Genomic DNA, 18,883 nt, shown 5'->3' on the forward strand with positions numbered 1-18,883 from the left:
TGCAGAGTTCAGGATCTTCAGAAGGATTCACCAGACTTAACTCTTAGGCTATCAGGTATGGTGCCTTTAAGTAGATGAATGTTCACTGTCATGGTCTGAAGCGAGGTGGGTTGGTGGGGGGAGGTGAAGGCTGAAATGCAGAGGAATGAGGACTCCTATACCCAGCATCTTATTAGCAAATGTGCAGTTGCTGGAGAATTAAATTGAGGACCTGAGGGTAAGATTGGTGTATCGAAGGGATTTGAAAAATTGTTGTGTTTTGTGTTCTGTGTTTTACCAAGACATGGCTTACTCAGAAATCACAAGATATGGTGATCAGTCCTGAAGGCTTCTCAAAGCACAGAATAGATTAACTTTTGATTCATAAAAGGCAAAAGGTGGAGGTGTCTGTTTCATAATAAACTCTTTGTGGTGCTGTGATGTGGCTGTTTTGTCAAACACATAATCCTTGACCTTGAACACCTAATGATCAAATGCCATTTGTTCTATTACTATCTGTTCTAAGTCCTCCATAATTCGACTGCAGTTTACATACCACCAGTGGTTCACTATGATCAAATGTTTAAGATGTTGCTTGATGCCATCTCCAAACAAGAAACAATCTATCCTGATGCATTTCACATCATAGGGATTTTATTCAGGTTTGTTTGAAGAAATCCCTGCCCAGTTACCATCAGAGTTTCCAACATATTAGTGCTCTCTTGTACTAAGATAGTGAATGCCTACTGTTCCATGCCTGGAGCACATTTTGGGAAATCTGATCATTTGGCTGACCTTCTCCAACTTGCACACAGGCAGAGGCGAAATGACAAAGAGCTGGACGTGGGAGGCAGGAGCTGCTATGGAATCGCTTCACATCAATGGACCAGGCAGTGTTCAAGGACTCAAATGAGTACACCATGGTTGTCACAGACTTTATGAAAACAATTAGAGACAAATGTTTCCTCATAGAATCTTTCACTGAATGAAGTAAAATGAAGCAACATAGGTGATAATGAGCTTTGTTTCCAGATGAATTCAATGTCTTCTATGATTGCTTTGACCATCAAGAGATCAAGCTCGCACAGTCCCTGATGATCCTGTGACTGAGTGGTGTCACAGCAACAACCTCTCACTCAATGTCCTCAAGATCAAGGAGCTGATTATTAACTACAACAGGAGGAAACCAGTGGACCTTGAGCCATTCCTCATTAGGAGGTCGCAGGTGGAGAGGGTTAGCAACTTTAAATTCCTCAGTGTTATCATTTCAGAGGATCTGTCTGGTCTCGGCATGTGAGTGCAATTACAAAGAAAGCACAGCAATGCTTCTACTACCTTAGGAGTTTGAGAAGATTTGGCATGACATCTAAAACTTTGACAAACTTTTATAGATGTGTGGTGGAGAGCATATTTGACTAACTGCATCACAGCCTGATATGGTAACGCCAATGCCCTTGAATAGAAAATCCTATAAAAAGTAGTGGATACAGCCTAGCCCATCATGGATAAAGCTCTCTTCACAATTGAGCACATCTGCACAGAGCATTGTCACAGGAAAGCAGCATCCATCATCAGGGACTCCCACCGCCCAGATCATGCTCTGTTCTCCCCTCTGCCATCAGGAAGAAGGTACCGCAACAACCTCTCTCTGAAAGTTAGCAAAACCAAAGAGCTGGTTATTGGAAGGAGGAAACCAAAGGTCCATAAGCTAGGCCTCATCAGGGGATGGGGATGGAGAAGATTAGCAACTGTGAATTTCTCTGCATTATTATTTCAGAGGATGTGTCCCAGGTCCAGCACACAAGCACCTTTTACAGCAGTGCCTCTACTTAAAGGTTTGCAAAGATTTAGCATAACGTCTAAAACTATGATGAACTTCCATTGATGAGCAATGGAAAGTATATTGCCTGGTTGCATCATGTCCTAGTATGGAAACATCAATTCCCTTGAATGGAAAAGCCTACAAAAAGTGGATACAGCCCAGTCCATCATGGGTAAAACCCTCCCCATCATTGAGCACATCTACAAGGAGTGCTGTCTCAGGAAATCATCCATTATCAAGGATTCCCACCATCCAGGCAATGCTGTCTTATCACTGCTGCCATCAGAAAGCAGATACAGGAGCCTCAGGTCCTACACCACCAGTTTCAATAACAGTTATTACCCCTCAACGAGCAGACTCTTGAACAAGAGGGCATAAGTTCACTCACCCCAATACTGAACTGATCCCACAACATATGAAATCAATTTCAAGGACTCTTTGTCTCATGGTCTGAATATTTATTTTACTTATACTTTATGTTATTTAGAGATACATCATGGAATAGGCCCTTCTGATCCTCCGAGATGCGCTGTCTAGCAACCATCAACAACCCAGACTTAACCCTAACCTAATCATGGGATAATTTACAATAACTAATTAACCTACCAGGCATGCCTTTTGGACTGTAGGAGGAAATGGGAGAAACCCATGTACTTCACAGGAGGGACATACAGATTCCTTACAGAGGACATTGAGATTAAACTCTGAACTCCACCCGAGCTGTAATAGCATTGTGATACCGTGACACCCTTATTATTATCTTTTCCATTTTGAATTTAGTTTGTCTTTTGCATGTTGGTTGTTTATCTGTCTGAGCAGTTTTTCATTGATTCCATTGCGTTTCTTTACGTTTACATGAATGCCCACAAGAAAATGAATCTCAGGGCAGTATATGGTGACATATATGTACCTTAATAATAAGTTTATTTTGAAGTAAATCTGATTATTAGATTAATATGCATAAATAAAACCCTTTAATAATTTGCATCATATCTGAGTTTCTAAGTTTATTGTTAAAGAGAAAGTAGAGGCACAAATACCCATTTTAAGTTGTGTTGAGGACACAGTGGTTACACCCTTCATTTATCTGTTTTTTGCAATAATGGACAGCAGAGTCATTCCTTTAAATCTAACAACGCTAGCTTGTACTGTGGTGAGTAACTTGTGCAATATCCTCTGTTTGTGACTGCATCTGTTTTTACATTCATGCTCACTCCTACTGCCAGGAACAATCCCACTTGATTAAAAATGTCTCTGGTTTATTACTGTCTTTTCTAAAACTGATATGCATAGGATAAATTTATGTGTCTTCTCCAATTAACACATCATGACAAACGCATCCATTTCTGTTACATGTATAGATATTACTGCTGCTGCCTTTTATTGATCTCAATTAATTCTAATCTCTTCAATTGATATCTCAATCTAATCAAAATTGACATTTTTTTCTAAAAAGACTTGTTGCTCCATGGCATGTGAGTTTGCTTGTTGTGATAATTGAATTGAAAAATGCTGGACTCATACTTGATTATAAAAACAAAATATTCTTTTGACAGGCAGAGCTTTCTGGATCCTCTCCATGGCTTTTCAGGAAATTGAGCAATCCCGATCTTGACTGTTCATCAGGAAAAGTTTCTAAAGTCCTACACCAATTCAGTGAAGATGATGCAAAACTTCGAAGAGGGAGCTTTGGTGCTGCAATGGGAGGTGAAGAATTGATTTAATTCTTGCAATAAAAGACTTTAGGATGTAATTATTTAAACAAACACACAGAAAATTATTATCTCGGGGGAAAAAAATCTTGGAATATCCTGTATCTAGAAAAATTGTTGTAATTAAACAGTGCAACATTGGGGAAAAAAACAATCCAATGGGAGAAGAATGTTTTAGAAACATACAGCACAGACACAGGCCCTTTGGCCCATCTAGTCCATGCCAAAATGATTTGAATTGCCTACTCCTATTGACCTGCTTAGGAACCATAGCCCTCTGTATGCCTACTATTTGTGTACCTATCTGAACTTTTCTTAAACAGTGTGTGGCTGCTAATTCCACACGCTAACAACCTTCTGAAGAAGTTTCCCCTCATGTTCCCTTGAAGCTTCTCACCTTTCACCCTTAACCCATGACCTCTGGTTGTAGTCCCACACAACTTCAGTGGAAAAAGCCTGCTTGCATTTACTTTATCTATATCCCTCATCGTTTTGTATACCTGTATTCATTCTCCTCTCTACCTTTGTTCCTCACTGCCCACTATATCCCCAATCTTGGTGTCGTTCACAAATTTGCTGATCCAGTTAACCACATTATTATCCAGATCATTGATATCAAGGACAACAAAGGACCCAGCACCGATCCCTGTGGTACACCACAAGTCATAGGCCACAAGTCAGAGAGGCAACCTTCTACTACCACTAACCCTCTTCTCCCACAAAGCCAATGTCCAATCCAATTTGCTACCGTATCTTGAATGCCAAGCAACTGAACCTTCTTGACCAGCCTCCCAGCATAATGGATGAAACTCTTCTTTTAAACTGTGCAAAAGCATTTCATTTCATCGACAAATACTCTAAGCTTCAGAGTAATATCAACTGCTGCTAATTTGTTAAGTATTCTGCTGAATACTGTACAATGCATGTTTTGGTAATTACCAGTTCCTTGGGGCAGCAAATATAAGCACTAAGTTTTAAGCGCAAACACGAAATCTGCAGATGCTGGAAATTCAAACAACACACACAAAATGCTGGTGGAACACAGGAGGCCAGGCAGCATCTATAAGGAGAAGCACTATCGACGTCTCGGCCTGAAACATCGACAGTGCTTCTCCTTATAGATGCTGCCTGGCCTGCTGTGTTTCACCAGCATTTTGAATAAGTTTTAAGCTCTGATTTTTCATGAGGTGCCTGATTTTGACCACTAATGATATACTTAATATTGGGAATTACTTGTTAGAGATGAAGTCATATAGCATGGAAACAAGTACTGTGGCCCAATCAGTCCATGGCAACTAAAGTCCACATCCAAGCTAAATTTATATAATTCCATATTTTGAAATGTAAATAAATCAAATAAATGCAAAATGTTTTCAAATTGACTGAAAAGTAATTTTTATCATAAGATAGTGATCTGAGATGAGCATATTGACAAAGGCATGTTAGTCTAGAAGCAGTAATTTCAGAAATAGCATGTTTCCTTTAATGGATTTGGTGTGTTTAATTGAATTTTTGAATGCACCAATATTACAATTATTTGGCAAAATTGAATGTTTTCAGTTATAATTAAGTGTATGAGGTTTAAAAATTTCTCTAATAGTTATGTTAGTTAAGAAAAATTGTATCTGCGCAGCATAATTTGCCCCCCACCGCAGTGACTTTACCATTTTTTTTCAGCCATCACTGTCACCGCCTACCCACTGCTAAGTTACAACACTGACCTCAGTTATAATAGCATCTCCATGCTGTATGTGATTGATTGAGGTGATAAGCAGGTATTACTATTTTGAAGGCTGCATTTTTAAAGCAGGGTTTATATAAATGTACTGCCAACAAATGGAGTAAAAACTTAAACTGATTACATATTTTCCAAATAGGACAGTGGAGGTGTCTTGGTTCTTTGTGGTTATCTTCAAGACGAGAAAAAATGTGCTTCTAGCAACTGAACTAGACTGTTAAGATTCTAAACAGTAGTTGCCAAACATTTTTTAGATTACTGACTCCTTGGCTCCCAGACCACATCCCCAACACACTCCTCTCCCTTTCTGGCCATTACTTAAAAATCTATAAAGAATTTTGATTCATGATACATAGTGAAAGAAAGTCAGAACTACAAAATCAAAGCAGTGACAAAGAAATCCAAATATTATTAAGATCTATTTAAAGCTGCAAATAAATTTTCTTTAATTATAGTAAAAATAGTTTTCTCAACAATCTTAGAGCATACATTAGGAAGATCTATTTAAAGCTGCAAATAAATTTTCTTTAATTATAGTAAAAATAGTTTTCTCAACAATCTTAGAGCATACATTAGGAGTCCAACTCTTCAATACTTTGCTCTCTCACCTTTCAATGTGATGGATGGGCTTGGTGCTGTCACGTTCCCCATGACCGGGTTACTAAACCAGCAGAAATGGAATAATATGTTGGAGTCTGGTGGTACTGTAACTAAAAGTGTTTATTAGTAAACTAAATAATACAGTACTATAAAATGTAAATATATATATATATAAAACAGGTTAGCAAGGATCTATACAGAAGTGTAGATATAGGAATCAAAATCAAGCTCTAACAAAGTCCAAACAACACACACAAAATGCTGGTGGAACACAGCAGGCCAGGCAGCATCTATGAGGAGAAGCACTGTCGACATTTCGGGCTGAGACCCTTTGTCAGGACTAACTGAAAGGAAAGACAGTAAGAGATTTGAAAGTAGTGGGGGAAGGGGGAAATGCGAAATGATAGGAGAAGACCGGAGGGGGTGGGATGAAGCTAAGAGTTGGAAAGATGATTGGCGAAAGTGATACAGAGCTGGAGAAGGGAAAGAATCATGGGACGGGAGGCCTCGGGAAAAAGAGGAGGTGGGGGAGCACCAGAGGGAGATGGAGAACAGGCAAACAACTAAATATGTTAGGGATGGGGTAAGAAGGGGAGGAGACGCATTAACGAAAGTTAGAGAAGTCAGTGTTCATACCATCAGGTTGGAGGCTACCCAGCCGTTATATAAGGTGTTGTTCCTCCAACTGGAGTTTGGATTCATTTTGAATCCTGCACTCCCTACGCGACTCCCTTGTTCACTCGTCCCCCCCATCCCTTCCCACCGATCTCCTTCCTGGAACTTGTCCTTGTAAGCGGAACAAGTGCTACACCTGCCCTTGCACTTCCTCTTTCACCACCATACAGGGCTCCAGACAGTCCTTCCAGGTGAGGCGACACTTCACGTGAGTCGGCTGGTGTGGTATACTGTGTCTGGTGTTCCCGGTGTGGCCTTTTATATATTGGTGAGACCCGACGCAGACTGGGAGACCATTTCACTGAACACCTACGCTTGGTCCGCCAGAGAAAGCAGGATCTCCCAGAGGCCACAAATTTTAATTCCACGTCCCATTCCTATTCTGATATGTCTATCCTCTCTACTGTCAAAATGAATCCAAACTCCGGTTGGAGGAACAACACCTTGTATACCGGCTGGGTAGTCTCCAACCTGATGGCATGAACATTGACTTCTCTAACTTCCGTTCATAGATGCTGCCTGGCCTGATGTGTTCCACCAGCATTTTGTGTGTGTTGTTTGAATTTCCAGCATCTGCAGATTTCCTCGTGTTTGCTTTATCGAAGTCTAGGGGTAAATGAATAGTCTTAAGATGATGCAGAGTTCAATTCAGTTTAGTTTGTCGAGGTAGTTGCTGTTGTACCGTTGGGGGGGGGGGAGAGAGAGAGAGAGAGAGAGAGAGAGAGAGCGAGAGGTGAGCAGTTGCAGCAGGCAAACCTTCTGTTGTCTTCTTGTCCTGTTGTGGTCACTGACTGTGACCCCTCCGTACCAGGCCAGACTGTTCTTCAGACCGTCACCCAGGCGAGGGTGGACACACACACAAGCCCCCACTGGTCTGCCTTCACACACTGTGAGCCTCTGATCGATTCCCCCCAAATCGATCCTTCAAACCCCACCTTCCTGTGGGTACACAACACTCTTTCAGTGTCCCGTGGCATGGCTGCCTGTGTCTCAGCAGACTTGCTTTTATCTCCCCTGTCGGGGTACCAGCCGTCCATCACGCCCATAACCTGGCACCGCCTTGCTGCCTCAGCAGGAATCTACACAAGTTGGCAAAAGTGTCCTTGGAGCAAAAGTAAACAATTATCGAAGAAGCTATAATGCTAAATCATTCTCTCTCTCATTATCAGAATCTGCAGCAGGAGGCCTTCCCCCTCTTCTTCTCTCTCTCGTTGGCAGCATAGTTCACAGGGGGGTCAACTCTGGACCCCATCTCCACCTGGTTTGCTCATCACACATCAAAGTGCATTGATATCAGCTTCTCAACTTCAGGTTGAATGCCAGTGAGAAGGAGTCTCAGATCCCTACATTCAGTAATTTGGACCCTGTTTTGTTGCTTTGAGAGGCATTGGAAGACTGCTAGTGAAACTGCGCTCTGCAAAATACGATGTTGGAAGGGCAATAAAGAACATCTTGATCTTTATCCAAAGTGCAGTATAGTATTTAGAGATTTCTTTCTGCAATCAAATGTCTTGGTGATTTATTTTGAACCTCCACTTCAGCTCAAAGTCATTTTGTAATGAAATATTTCTTCCTCCATCCTTTTTGTTAATTCCTCATTACAAGTGCTCAAGGATGGATTTATTACCCAATCTAGAATTTGGATTGAGAGAAGATCCTGAAAACTCTGACATATCTTTATACAGCTCACCCAGGTGGACACAGTATACTTGAAGATCATCTGGTCCTAAAACGAGATAAAGAGAATCCAATTAAATAAATAACAGAAAAAAGCATTATACTTGAGAAAAGTTATGTATTTCTTGGAAAAAGTATGTGAGCCTTTGCTTTCAGTAACTGGTGTGACCTATTTGTACAGCAATATTTTAACCAGATGTGTCTGGTAACTGTAGAGCGGTCCTGTACATTGGCTTGGAGAAACTTTAGGCCATTCCTCCTTACAAAGCTGCTTCAACTCTGGGATGTTGGTGGGCTTCCTTGCATGAACTTCTTTCCACACCATTTCTATCGGGATTAAGGTCAGAACTTGGACTTGGCCATTCCAAAACACAAATTTTCTTTATTTTAATTCTGTTATTGATTTACTCTCTTTTGGATCATTGTCTTGTTGTATTATCCAACTTCTATTAAGCTTCAGGTGATGGATTGCTACCCTGACATTCTCCTGTGAAATATCTTGATACAATTTTGAATTCATTGTTCCCTCAACAATTGCAAAGCCGCCCCAAACCATGATGCTCTTTCCAACATACTTCACAGTTAGGATGAGGTTTTAGTGTTGGTGTGCAGTGCCCTTTTTTGTCCAATCATAACAATGTGCATTTCTTCCAAAAAGTTCTACTGTTGTCTCATCTGTCCACGGAAGACTGTCTTAGAAACGTTGTGTAACATACAAGTGGTCTTCTGCAAACTTGAGCTGTGCAGCAATATTTATTTTTGAAGACCATTGGTTTCCTCCATGGTGTCGTTCCATGAACAGCATTCTTGTTCAGTGTTCTTCTTATAGTGAACAGAGAATTGAGCAAGTTCTGGAGGTCTCCGCAGGTCTTTTGCTGTTACCATTGGGTACTTGTACATCGCCTTCAGCATTGCAAGCTATGTTCTTGGTGAGATCTTTGCAGGATGCCCATTCCTAGGGAGAGTAGCAACAGTACCTCCATTTGTAGACAATTTCTCTTACTATGGACTGATGAACACTTGGGTATTTCAAAATGCTTTTGTAACCTTTTTCAGCTTCATGTATCTCTACAATTCTTCCAAAGTTCTCTGAAAGCTGTTTAGATTGAGGTATGGTGCACATAACAGATCTGTTTTGAGAAGAGCAGGCTCTGTCAGTAACTTAACTCTGATACTTTTTTATAGGGCAGGGCTTCTCTATAATCTCACCTCTAGTCTCATGTCATTATTGGAGCACCTGACTCCAAATAGCTTTTGTAGGAGACATTACCCCCAGAGGTTCACATACTTTTCCCAATAAATAGATGTAATATTGGATCATTTTTCTCAACAAATAAATGACCAAGTATGATTTTTTTGTGTTATTTATTTAATTTGGTTCTCTTTATCTAGCTTTAGGGCATGCATGAAGATCTGATATGTTTTGGGTCATATTTATGCAGAAATAGAGAAAATTGTACAGAGGTCAGAAACTTTATAACATCACTGTAACTCTCTGCCATTTTGTGGATTTATGGGGAAACATCCAGATTAGATGCTTTCTATAGCACTTTGATAGAAGTTGATAAAAATCAAAAGGATCACGGCAATTTAAAAATTTTTTTAGCTTCCTGAGGAAGTGGAGGTGCTTTTGACATTTACGTGGTTGGACCACGACAGTGATGTTCACTTCTCAGAATGTGAATCTCTCAAACCTCAGCACTGTTGATATAAATAGGAACATGTATACCCCCCCCCCGAAATAATCTGCTCTTTTGACTTGCTGACATCAAGAGAAATGTTGTCATGACACCATTTCACTGGATTTTCTATATCCTACTTGTACTTCAAGTACAAGATAAGGAGAATCTTTATCTGTTTCTAGTCATACTATCAAGAGGTTTAGAAACATTCTGTAGTGGTGTAATTGGTGAGAGTTCGAAGTTTTGACCAAACAGATCTCATTATCCAGCAGAATGTTTTTGATTTCTATGTCATTAGTTTGCTTCATCGAAATGGCTGTTCAGCCCCCTGAGGATATGCTGATTATCAGACCCATATTTACATTAATCCAATGTAATTCCCATATTCTTAGCAATCACCCCCAGACTCTACCATTCACCTACATCCTCGGGGCAATTAATAATGTCAACTTGATCTCCACTCCATCCATCATAAGTGGAACTTCCCAGTGGCCAAGCATTTTAATTGCAATTCCCATGTTGATCCATGTTGACATGTGCCAAGGTGAGGCCACACTCAGGGTGGAGGAGCAACACTTTGTATTCCGTCTGGGTAACTCCAACATGATGGCATGAATATCAATTTTTACATCAGTTTAAAAAAAAACAAAACTCTCCTCTCCCTTCCTCTGCCCTTTCACTTCTCAACTGCCAATCACTACCCCCGGGTCCCCTTCCCTTCCATTTCTCATATGGTCCATGCTCCTATCAGATTCTTTTCTCTCTAGCCCTTTACTTTTCTTGCCCTCTTGGTTTCACCTATCACCTTCCAGCTCACCTCCTTCCCCTGCCCCCACCTTTTTATTCTGGCACCTTCCTTCTCAGTTTTGAGGAACGGTCTCAGCCCAAAATGTTAACCATTTATTTCCATGGATGCTGCCTGATCATGGTTCTCCAGCATTTCATATGTGTTGCTTTGGATTTCCAGTATCTGCCGACTTTTGTGTTTGATAATTTAACATACTAACTCGTGTATCTTTAGGATGTGAGAGGAGATTGGACAAAATTCAATTGGCCAAGGGACAATATGCAAAATCCACTCAATCAACAGTGAAAATCAGGATCCTTTCTCTACCAGGCACACCACTGTGCCATCTATATTGAGTGATAAAATACAATTAATTAGGACACATTGGGACCAGTATATTTTGGTCCAATTAAGCCGATGCCCCAAATCGCCTATGTTTAATGGAAATAGTTAAAAATGTATTAAAAAAAGACAAATTACCATTGAGCTATTGAGCTACAGTACTATAAAGTTCCAAATAATTATTGACGGAGGAATTCATTCTGTGTATGCTATAACGTTCTTTTGATTGTAAATGGGGGAAAAAAATCAGCACAGATACCTAGTGCAGATAATGGACTGCCTTCATACAATGCTTTCAATGATTACGTCCTCCAAATCTTCATTTTGATTGTAACATTCAAGATGATTGTCAATACCTTCAAATTCTTTGTAGTTTCTAACTTGCTGAAGTAGCAAAATTGTTTCATTTTCACTCCTGGCTGTTTCTGGTATCTCCAACCATGAATATTTGAAATAGCAGTAAGCAAAGCAGTTCTTAATTGTCTTGCTGTTTATTTCTTGCCAACTGTAAGTGACAAAAAGCACTGGTTTTTTGACAAAAATCCATGGAACTGATACTACAGTTGGCTCTCCTTATCCGCGAATTCAACCAACCACAAATCGCAAAAACCTGGAAGTGCTCTTCCAGCACTTGTTTGAGCATGTACAGACTTTTTTTCTTGTGATTATTCCCTAAACAATGCAGTATAACAACTATTTTACATAGCATTTACATTGTACTAGGTATTATAAGTAATCTAGAGGTGATTTAAAGTATACAGGAGGCTATGCGAGGGTTATCGTGGATTGGGATTGAAAAAAATTGGAAGTTCTCTTACTAAGTAAGTTGGAACAGGTACATCCGGTATTATTTAGTGCAGTTAGGCAAACGTTTGTCTTAGTGTATAGTATATATTTTACCTTTCTATGCATATAAAATGCTTAAGAATGTATGTTTCAGCGCTGGGGTCGGGAACAAAAGTTCCTGAGTTCGATCCAGTGACAGACCGCTATCGAGTGCACTCTCCACCGTGCAGGGTTGATGTGGAGGATCAAAAACCCAAAACTCAATAATTAAACCACTGCATTGCTTAGTAATAATTGTAGCTTTCATCAGGGCAGGGCCTTTCTCACTTTATCCTTTAAAATTGTTCCGATCGTTGACCGACTGTAGCCTAACGCTTTTCCAATGACTGATGGCGTTTCACCTCTTTCCGATCGCTTTATTATTTCCACTTTATTTTCAATTGTGATCGTGATTATTTTTGTGAACAGAAACACTGCGGATTTAGAGCTTCGCCGCTGAGTCCTAATGTCCTCTGCACTGAGACAGATTAAATAACGTCTGGGGTTCCGCTGGGTTCTAAGGCCCACCGCATTGAGATAGGTTGAATAAGGGACTTGAGCATCTGCATTTTTTGGTATCCGCGAGGGGTCCTGGAACCAATCCCTTGTGGATAAGGAGGGCCAACTGTATTTAAAAATGGGAAGAGCTGGGGACTAAGCACATAGCCTTGCGGTGCACCTGTGTTGATGCTGATTGTGGAGGAGATGCTATTGCCAATCCAAATTGACTGAGGTCTGCAAGTGAGGATATTGGGAATCCAGTTGCACAAAGGGCTATTAGGGCTTAGCTCAAATATAAATCTTTTCTGCCTTCAAAGCTTCTGGACTCTGTGAAGGGCAAAACAAAGGACTCATCTTTATCTTGAATGGGTGGCTTTTTTTTTATTCTTAAGGTCTGACCCCAAGTTCTTGATTTCCCCAGAAGAGGCATCATCCTTTCCACATTATCCTGCTCCAAACTTTCAAGAACTTGCATTATCCAGACTCCGAACCTATGTTTTTGTAGATTGGTTTGCCAATAGTCTATATTAAATTAATTATTGCATCTGATTCACAAGTATTAAAAATCCCTGTTTGTTATCCATTGTGAATCAATTGATGACTGAAATCATTTTTTACATAATTAAACCAAATTTATTTAAATTTTTTCCATTTATAGAATGTATCAGTATGAATCCATAAGTCCCTGGGTGTCACGATCTCTGAGGATCTAACGTGGTCCCAACATCTCGATGTATCTTTTAAGAAGTCAAGACAGTGGCTATATTTCATTAGGTGTTTGAAGAGTTTTGGCTTGTTACCCAAAACACTCAAACTTCTACAGCTGTACCATGGAGAGCATTTTGACAGGCTGCATCAATGTCTGTCATGGGAGTGGGTTGGGGCGGGACACTGGGTACTGCACAGGATCGAAAGACGCTACAGAAAGATGTAAAATTGGTCAGCTCCATCATGGGTACTCGTCTCTGTAGTATTCAAGGAACAGTGCCTCAGAAAAGCGGCATCCATTATTAAGGATAGTCATCACCAGAACATGCATTTTTCTCATTGTTTCTGTCAGGAAGGAGGTACAGAAGCAAAAAGGCACACATTCAGAGATTCAAGAACCGCTTCTTCCCCTCTGCCATCCGATTCCAAAATGGATATTGAACCCATGAACATTATCTCACTATTTTTATTTTTTCTGTTTTTGCATTATTTTTAATTTAACTGTGTGTGTGTGTGTGTGTGTGTGTTCGTTCTGTGAAAAGCCATATTGTAGACATTCTATAAAGATCTTTTGGAATCCAGCACCAACTTGATTTCCCCAATTTACTGCATGTTGAAGACCCTCATGAAAACTGTAACATTGCTTGCTCCTCTTGTGTTTCTTTTTTATCTCCCATTGTAATTTGCTACCACCCATGTTGGACCCTCCGACAATTCACCTACCAACACAACCGATTGACAGATGATGCAATAGCCACAGCTCTACGCACCATCCTTACACACCTAGAGAAGAAGGATGCTTATGTGAGAATGCTGTTCTTGGACCACAGTTCAGCTTTTAACACCATAATTCCATCCAGGCTTGACAAGAAGCTCAGAGACCTCGGCCTTCACCCTATCTTGTGTAGCTGGATCCTGGACTTCCTGTCAGATTGTCAGCAGGCGGTAAGAGTGGGCTCCCTCACCTCTGACTCTCAAAACAGGTGCTCCACAGGGCTGTGTCCTAAGCCCCCTCCTTTACTCTCTCTATACCCCTGACTGTGTTGCCACCCACAGCTTCAATCTGCTGATTAAATTTGCTGATGACACTACATTGATTGGCCTGATCTCAAATAATAATGAGGCAGCCTGCAGAGAAGAAGTCTCCACCCTGAAACAATGGTGTCAAGAAAACAACGTCTCCCTCAATGTCACAAAAACAGAGGAGCAGGTTGTGGACTACAGGAGGAATGGAGACAGGCTAACCCCTATTGACATCAATGGATCTGGGGTTCAGAGGATGAACAGCTTTAAGTTCCTTGGCATACATATCACTGAGGATCTCACATGGTCTGTACATACCGGTTGTGTGGTGAGAAAGGCATAATGCCTAGGACAGCCTAGCGTATCTGTGGATGTGAACTTCCCACTATTCAGGACATTTACAAAGACAGGTGTGTAAAAAGGACCCAAAGGTTCTTTGGGGACTCAAGTCACCTCAACCACAAACTCTTCTAGTTGCTACCATCTGGGAAACGGAACCTCAGCATAATAGCCAGGACCAACAGGCTCTGGGACAGCTTCTTCCACCAGGCCATCAAACTGATTAACTCATGCTGACACATGTTATTTTGACTAATCTGTTGTACATACTATTTATTATAAATTACTATAAATTGCACATTTAGATGGAGAAGTAATATAAAGATTTTATACTCCTCATGTATAGGAAGGATGTAAGTAATAAAGTCAATTCAATTCAATTGTACTCTACATCCTGGCTACTATTTGGAGGCTGTATGTAATTCCCGTCAGGGTACTTTTACCCTCTTTTTAATTCTACCGACAAGGGTTCTACATCTTCTGATCCTATATCACTTCTTGCTAAGACTGTTTCATTTTTTGGGGGGTGTCCTGGGGTTTGCGTTGTTTCAAATCTATTGATTATTTTGCATCAGAATTTAATTTGTATTTTCAGAGCAGTTCAAGTAATCTCTCTTAATTCAACCCTCTGCTTTAAGATTTTGTTTCTTTATCTTTAAAATTAAGGGAAAGATTCCAGCTACAAAAGACACATCAGCTAACTCATGTTTAAGTATTTCCAGTCAAAAAGTTGAGATTAGGTTGAGTTTTTGAAAAAATTGCTAACTAAAGATAGATAGTGGAAAGGATGATCAGCTCATGTGACAGTATTTTTTTGGTTTGCAATTTTATCGTGTTCTCCTTTCCACTGCTGACCATGTCTCTTTTACTTTGCTTCCTGCATCATCTCTTCTGCATGAAATAACAGCTTTCAAAATCACTACTGTATAATTCTAATGCAGATTTCCATCCAACTAGTTAATGTCAAAAGCATTTAAAATAAAACAAGTATAAGGTACTGATTTAAGTGTCATTGTATTCATTGGGGAATAAACCAATAATTTGTATATGACAAGGAAATAGTTCAGAAAATGTAGAGACTGGCCACAAATGTATGGAGTTTCGTCATTAAAGCAGTAGTGACAGAATAGTTGGCAGAGAAAGGTGATACAAGAAAGCACAAGTCATTTCATGACAAGATTATGAAGTAGAGCCATTTTTGTCTGTTTTGAACATTACAAAGAGCTGACTATGAAATTAAATACTTTAAACTCCTTATATTTGCTGTTGTTTTGCATTAAGTTTTGTATTTTTTAAAAACCAGGTAAACATTTGCTGTATGGGCCATCCACGTGTCGATTATCAGCTGAATCCTCCAATTTGGTGCGAATGCGGAATCAGGCATTTGGGCAGTCAGCTCCTTCTCTAACTGCTGGCATGGTAGGTCAATAATACCTTTTGAGGGCATCGGTGAAAATAATTTCTGCGTTAGGTTATACCTCTTAAACATGTTACAATTGTTTTCTTCAAGTTGTCTACTTGGCTTTTAATCTTATTTCTAACTACTAGTATTAGAAAAAAAATATTTGTCAACAGAACAATTTAAATGCATTTTAGAACATTCAGAGTGGAACTTATTGAAATTTTCACCTGCATGATTTAACTTAATACAGTCTGTTATGATATTTTTTAGTTGTCCAAAGTTATGAGCATGTGCACAGCTGTTTTAGAGAAAGCTATTTAAAGATTGTGAACTGAAAAGTTCAGCCGCAGCTGAATGAACAAAAAAATACACTTCAAAGCAGAAGAAAAATCAATGTGATTCATGAGCACAAATTTCTTTGTTGAGCAACTTGTACTACTCAGGTAAATAACCGATTTGACCAGGATCCATTAGTTACCAAAAATTGAAACTTTACAATTTCATTGAAGTTGTAATTCATTGACCATATTTATAATGTTGATTTATTTAAGAATAATTGCACATCTGCTAAAATGTTAATATTTTCACTTTTTTGGAAGTTGTACTGGTAACTTTTGCTGGGACTTCGCTTCAGATTGGCAGATTATTTCATAATGCTGAGTTGTGTAAAACTGCCTGAGGTTAGAGAACTCTGAATCAAGACATCTGACTTGGTGGTGGCAGTTGCTTCATTTTGTTGATTAGCTCTTGGTCATACATGTTGACCCAAAACCAAAGAGAGAATCGTGATATTAACACTGAATTGAAAGGCCATGGCATATTCAGTATGTTTCTTCCATGCCTAAAGATTAGTTAATGTTTGCTGAATGGAAAACGGACTTACCATATGCTTGAAACACATACTTTGTATGCTCTTTGTATTCTCTTTGTATGCTTTGAAGAGCCTCTCAACAACCGTATTTGTGTCCTGCATTTTTTAAAGAATTTTTAGAGGCTTCCTACTTATCAATCAGGAACAAGAGTAGGTCCCTCAGCCCTTCATACCTGCTACACTGTTAAATGTATGGCAAAGCAGATTCATGCAATAACCCTCATCCCCTTATCAAGTAACAATCTCAGTTTAAAAATGTATTCATAGACATTGCTTCTGCTGTTGTTTGAAGCAACAGCAACCCTTGACAAAAATCTTTGGCAAAAAGTTTCAGTCCATCTTTAGGTTGAATGACTGGCTAATGTTTCCAGTTTAAGTTTTTACCCCACAAGAGCAAATGTCATTTGCATATCAATTCTGTTCTTTATGTAATTTTTGTCATGAGATATTGAAAAATGAAATAAAGCTGCCACCTTGTGGTTATAAGTAGCTATGCTGAAAGATAATGAAAACTGATATATATATATATATAAAATTGTGTGTGTGTGTGTGTGTGTGTGTGTATATATATATAAATAAAAAGTTGTTGGACTTGTTATTTTGACTAATGCCTTTTGAGTTCCTCTCAATATTGCTTCAAAACATCCTTTTTATTATAAAATGTTACTTGATCTCTAATTTTTCTGATTTGTTTGAATTGTTGTGGATATTATTGAAGTGACCTGATGAAGTAGCACTGGATGTTCCTATTTGTATTAAAATTATGACATTAAGCATTGTGAATGAAGTCTGATTTTGTTGCAAACCATCAACTTTGATATCTTACCAAAAAGAATGAACACCTTTCTGGTATCCTGGTATCAATTCTGTGTTGCTCTCGATATTTTTGAAGAATTTCCATGTGAAGTATGTATTCCTCTAAGTGATTGGAGAGTGAGTTTTCATTATGAAATGTTAGAATGAAATTGCCTTTGTTAAATTTATTTTAGAGAATTGTATTTCAAATTAATTTAGTAATAGCACAGTCTTCTTCTGAAATGTTTAAGCATGGATCATCATGTTCAACTTAGCCTATTCAAAGTTCTATTTGTTTCAGAAGTCATCATCTCGGTTGATATAATTTACAGTTTAAAAATTATTTTTATAGCAATTATGTGTTTTAAGTAATAAAGTTGTTCATTAAATATTCAGCTGTTTCATCCAATTCCTTGCGTATCACTTTCCAGTCAAAAGACATTCAAGCAATTTGTAAGAGGGAAAAGAAATCACCTTCTGTCTTATTTATTGACAGAAACCTCTCATTTAGTTCTAAAATATTGACTACTCTGTGTATTTAATATTTTAGTAATATGTGAGTAATATTGTAAATTTTATGTTTGATTAAGCAGTCATTGTACTTGCATAATGCCTTGTGGGTTATCTGTAAAAGTATGTAAATGGCATATGCCACCACGTGATAAAAGTAAAAAAGAAGTTACACTTGCACTCCTGGCATTCTTGTTTTCCTTTCAATTAGCTTTTATGTTTTGAAGTTACAAAACATAACACACATGTTCCAGATTTTCTGCATAAGCAGAGACAACCCCTCCATCTTGTCAAGACTTTCAGGATCTTTTGTTTCATTTAAGGTATCGTTCATTTCAGCAGATAGCAAAAGTAGTTTTGACTGGCATTTCTGTCTGTTGGTTGTGTGAGTTAAGATTTGAAAAACAAAATAAGAAGCTGGTTTACCAAGTATCTGTGATGAGTGTGTCCCCACTAAATCGTTCAGTCTTCTGCAGTTGGAAGCTCTGGGTGAACCATGAGATCTAAAATTTGCTGAGGGCCAGATCAAAGGCAATCAAGTCTGGAGACTAAGACGGCTACAAGAGGTGCAGGTATGATCTTTGGAGAGCCACCTTATGGGTGAATTGGAGATTCTGGACCAAACTAGAATCAATGAGGGATGTTTCATAGCTGTGGGAGGGCTTGAATGCTTTCACCTCCTACAAGTTAAATCAAGCAACATGGGAGACATTTCAGATGAGGTCAATGCGTTTATGCTTGCTTTGACCATCATAGCATGGAGGAACCATCATAAATCCCCACATCTCCCAATGATTCTTTGATCTCAGTATCTGATGCTGACATGTGGGCAGCCTTCGAGAAGGTGAATCCAAGGAAAGCATTTGGACTGGATGGGGTATCTGGCCATGTACTA

The 18,883-nt window shown here is 39.2% G+C and overlaps 1 protein-coding gene across 2 annotated transcripts in view; it reads left to right on the plus strand.

Annotated features, from left to right (window-relative positions):
- Positions 1–18,883, plus strand: part of mast2 (microtubule associated serine/threonine kinase 2) — a 406,821-nt gene that overhangs the window by 20,311 nt on the left and 367,627 nt on the right. Inside the window, exons 2-3 of one of the 2 annotated variants that reach the window (XM_059984199.1) lie at positions 3,358–3,508; positions 15,714–15,829. In XM_059984199.1, coding sequence (XP_059840182.1) covers positions 3,358–3,508; positions 15,714–15,829 — 267 coding nt within the window. The remainder of the gene's footprint in view (positions 1–3,357; positions 3,509–15,713; positions 15,830–18,883) is intronic. The other variant, XM_059984201.1, reaches the window with a different exon arrangement.

The sequence above is a fragment of the Hypanus sabinus genome, chromosome 11 (genome assembly GCF_030144855.1).
Source record: "Hypanus sabinus isolate sHypSab1 chromosome 11, sHypSab1.hap1, whole genome shotgun sequence".
Classification (NCBI taxonomy): Eukaryota; Metazoa; Chordata; class Chondrichthyes; order Myliobatiformes; family Dasyatidae; genus Hypanus; species Hypanus sabinus.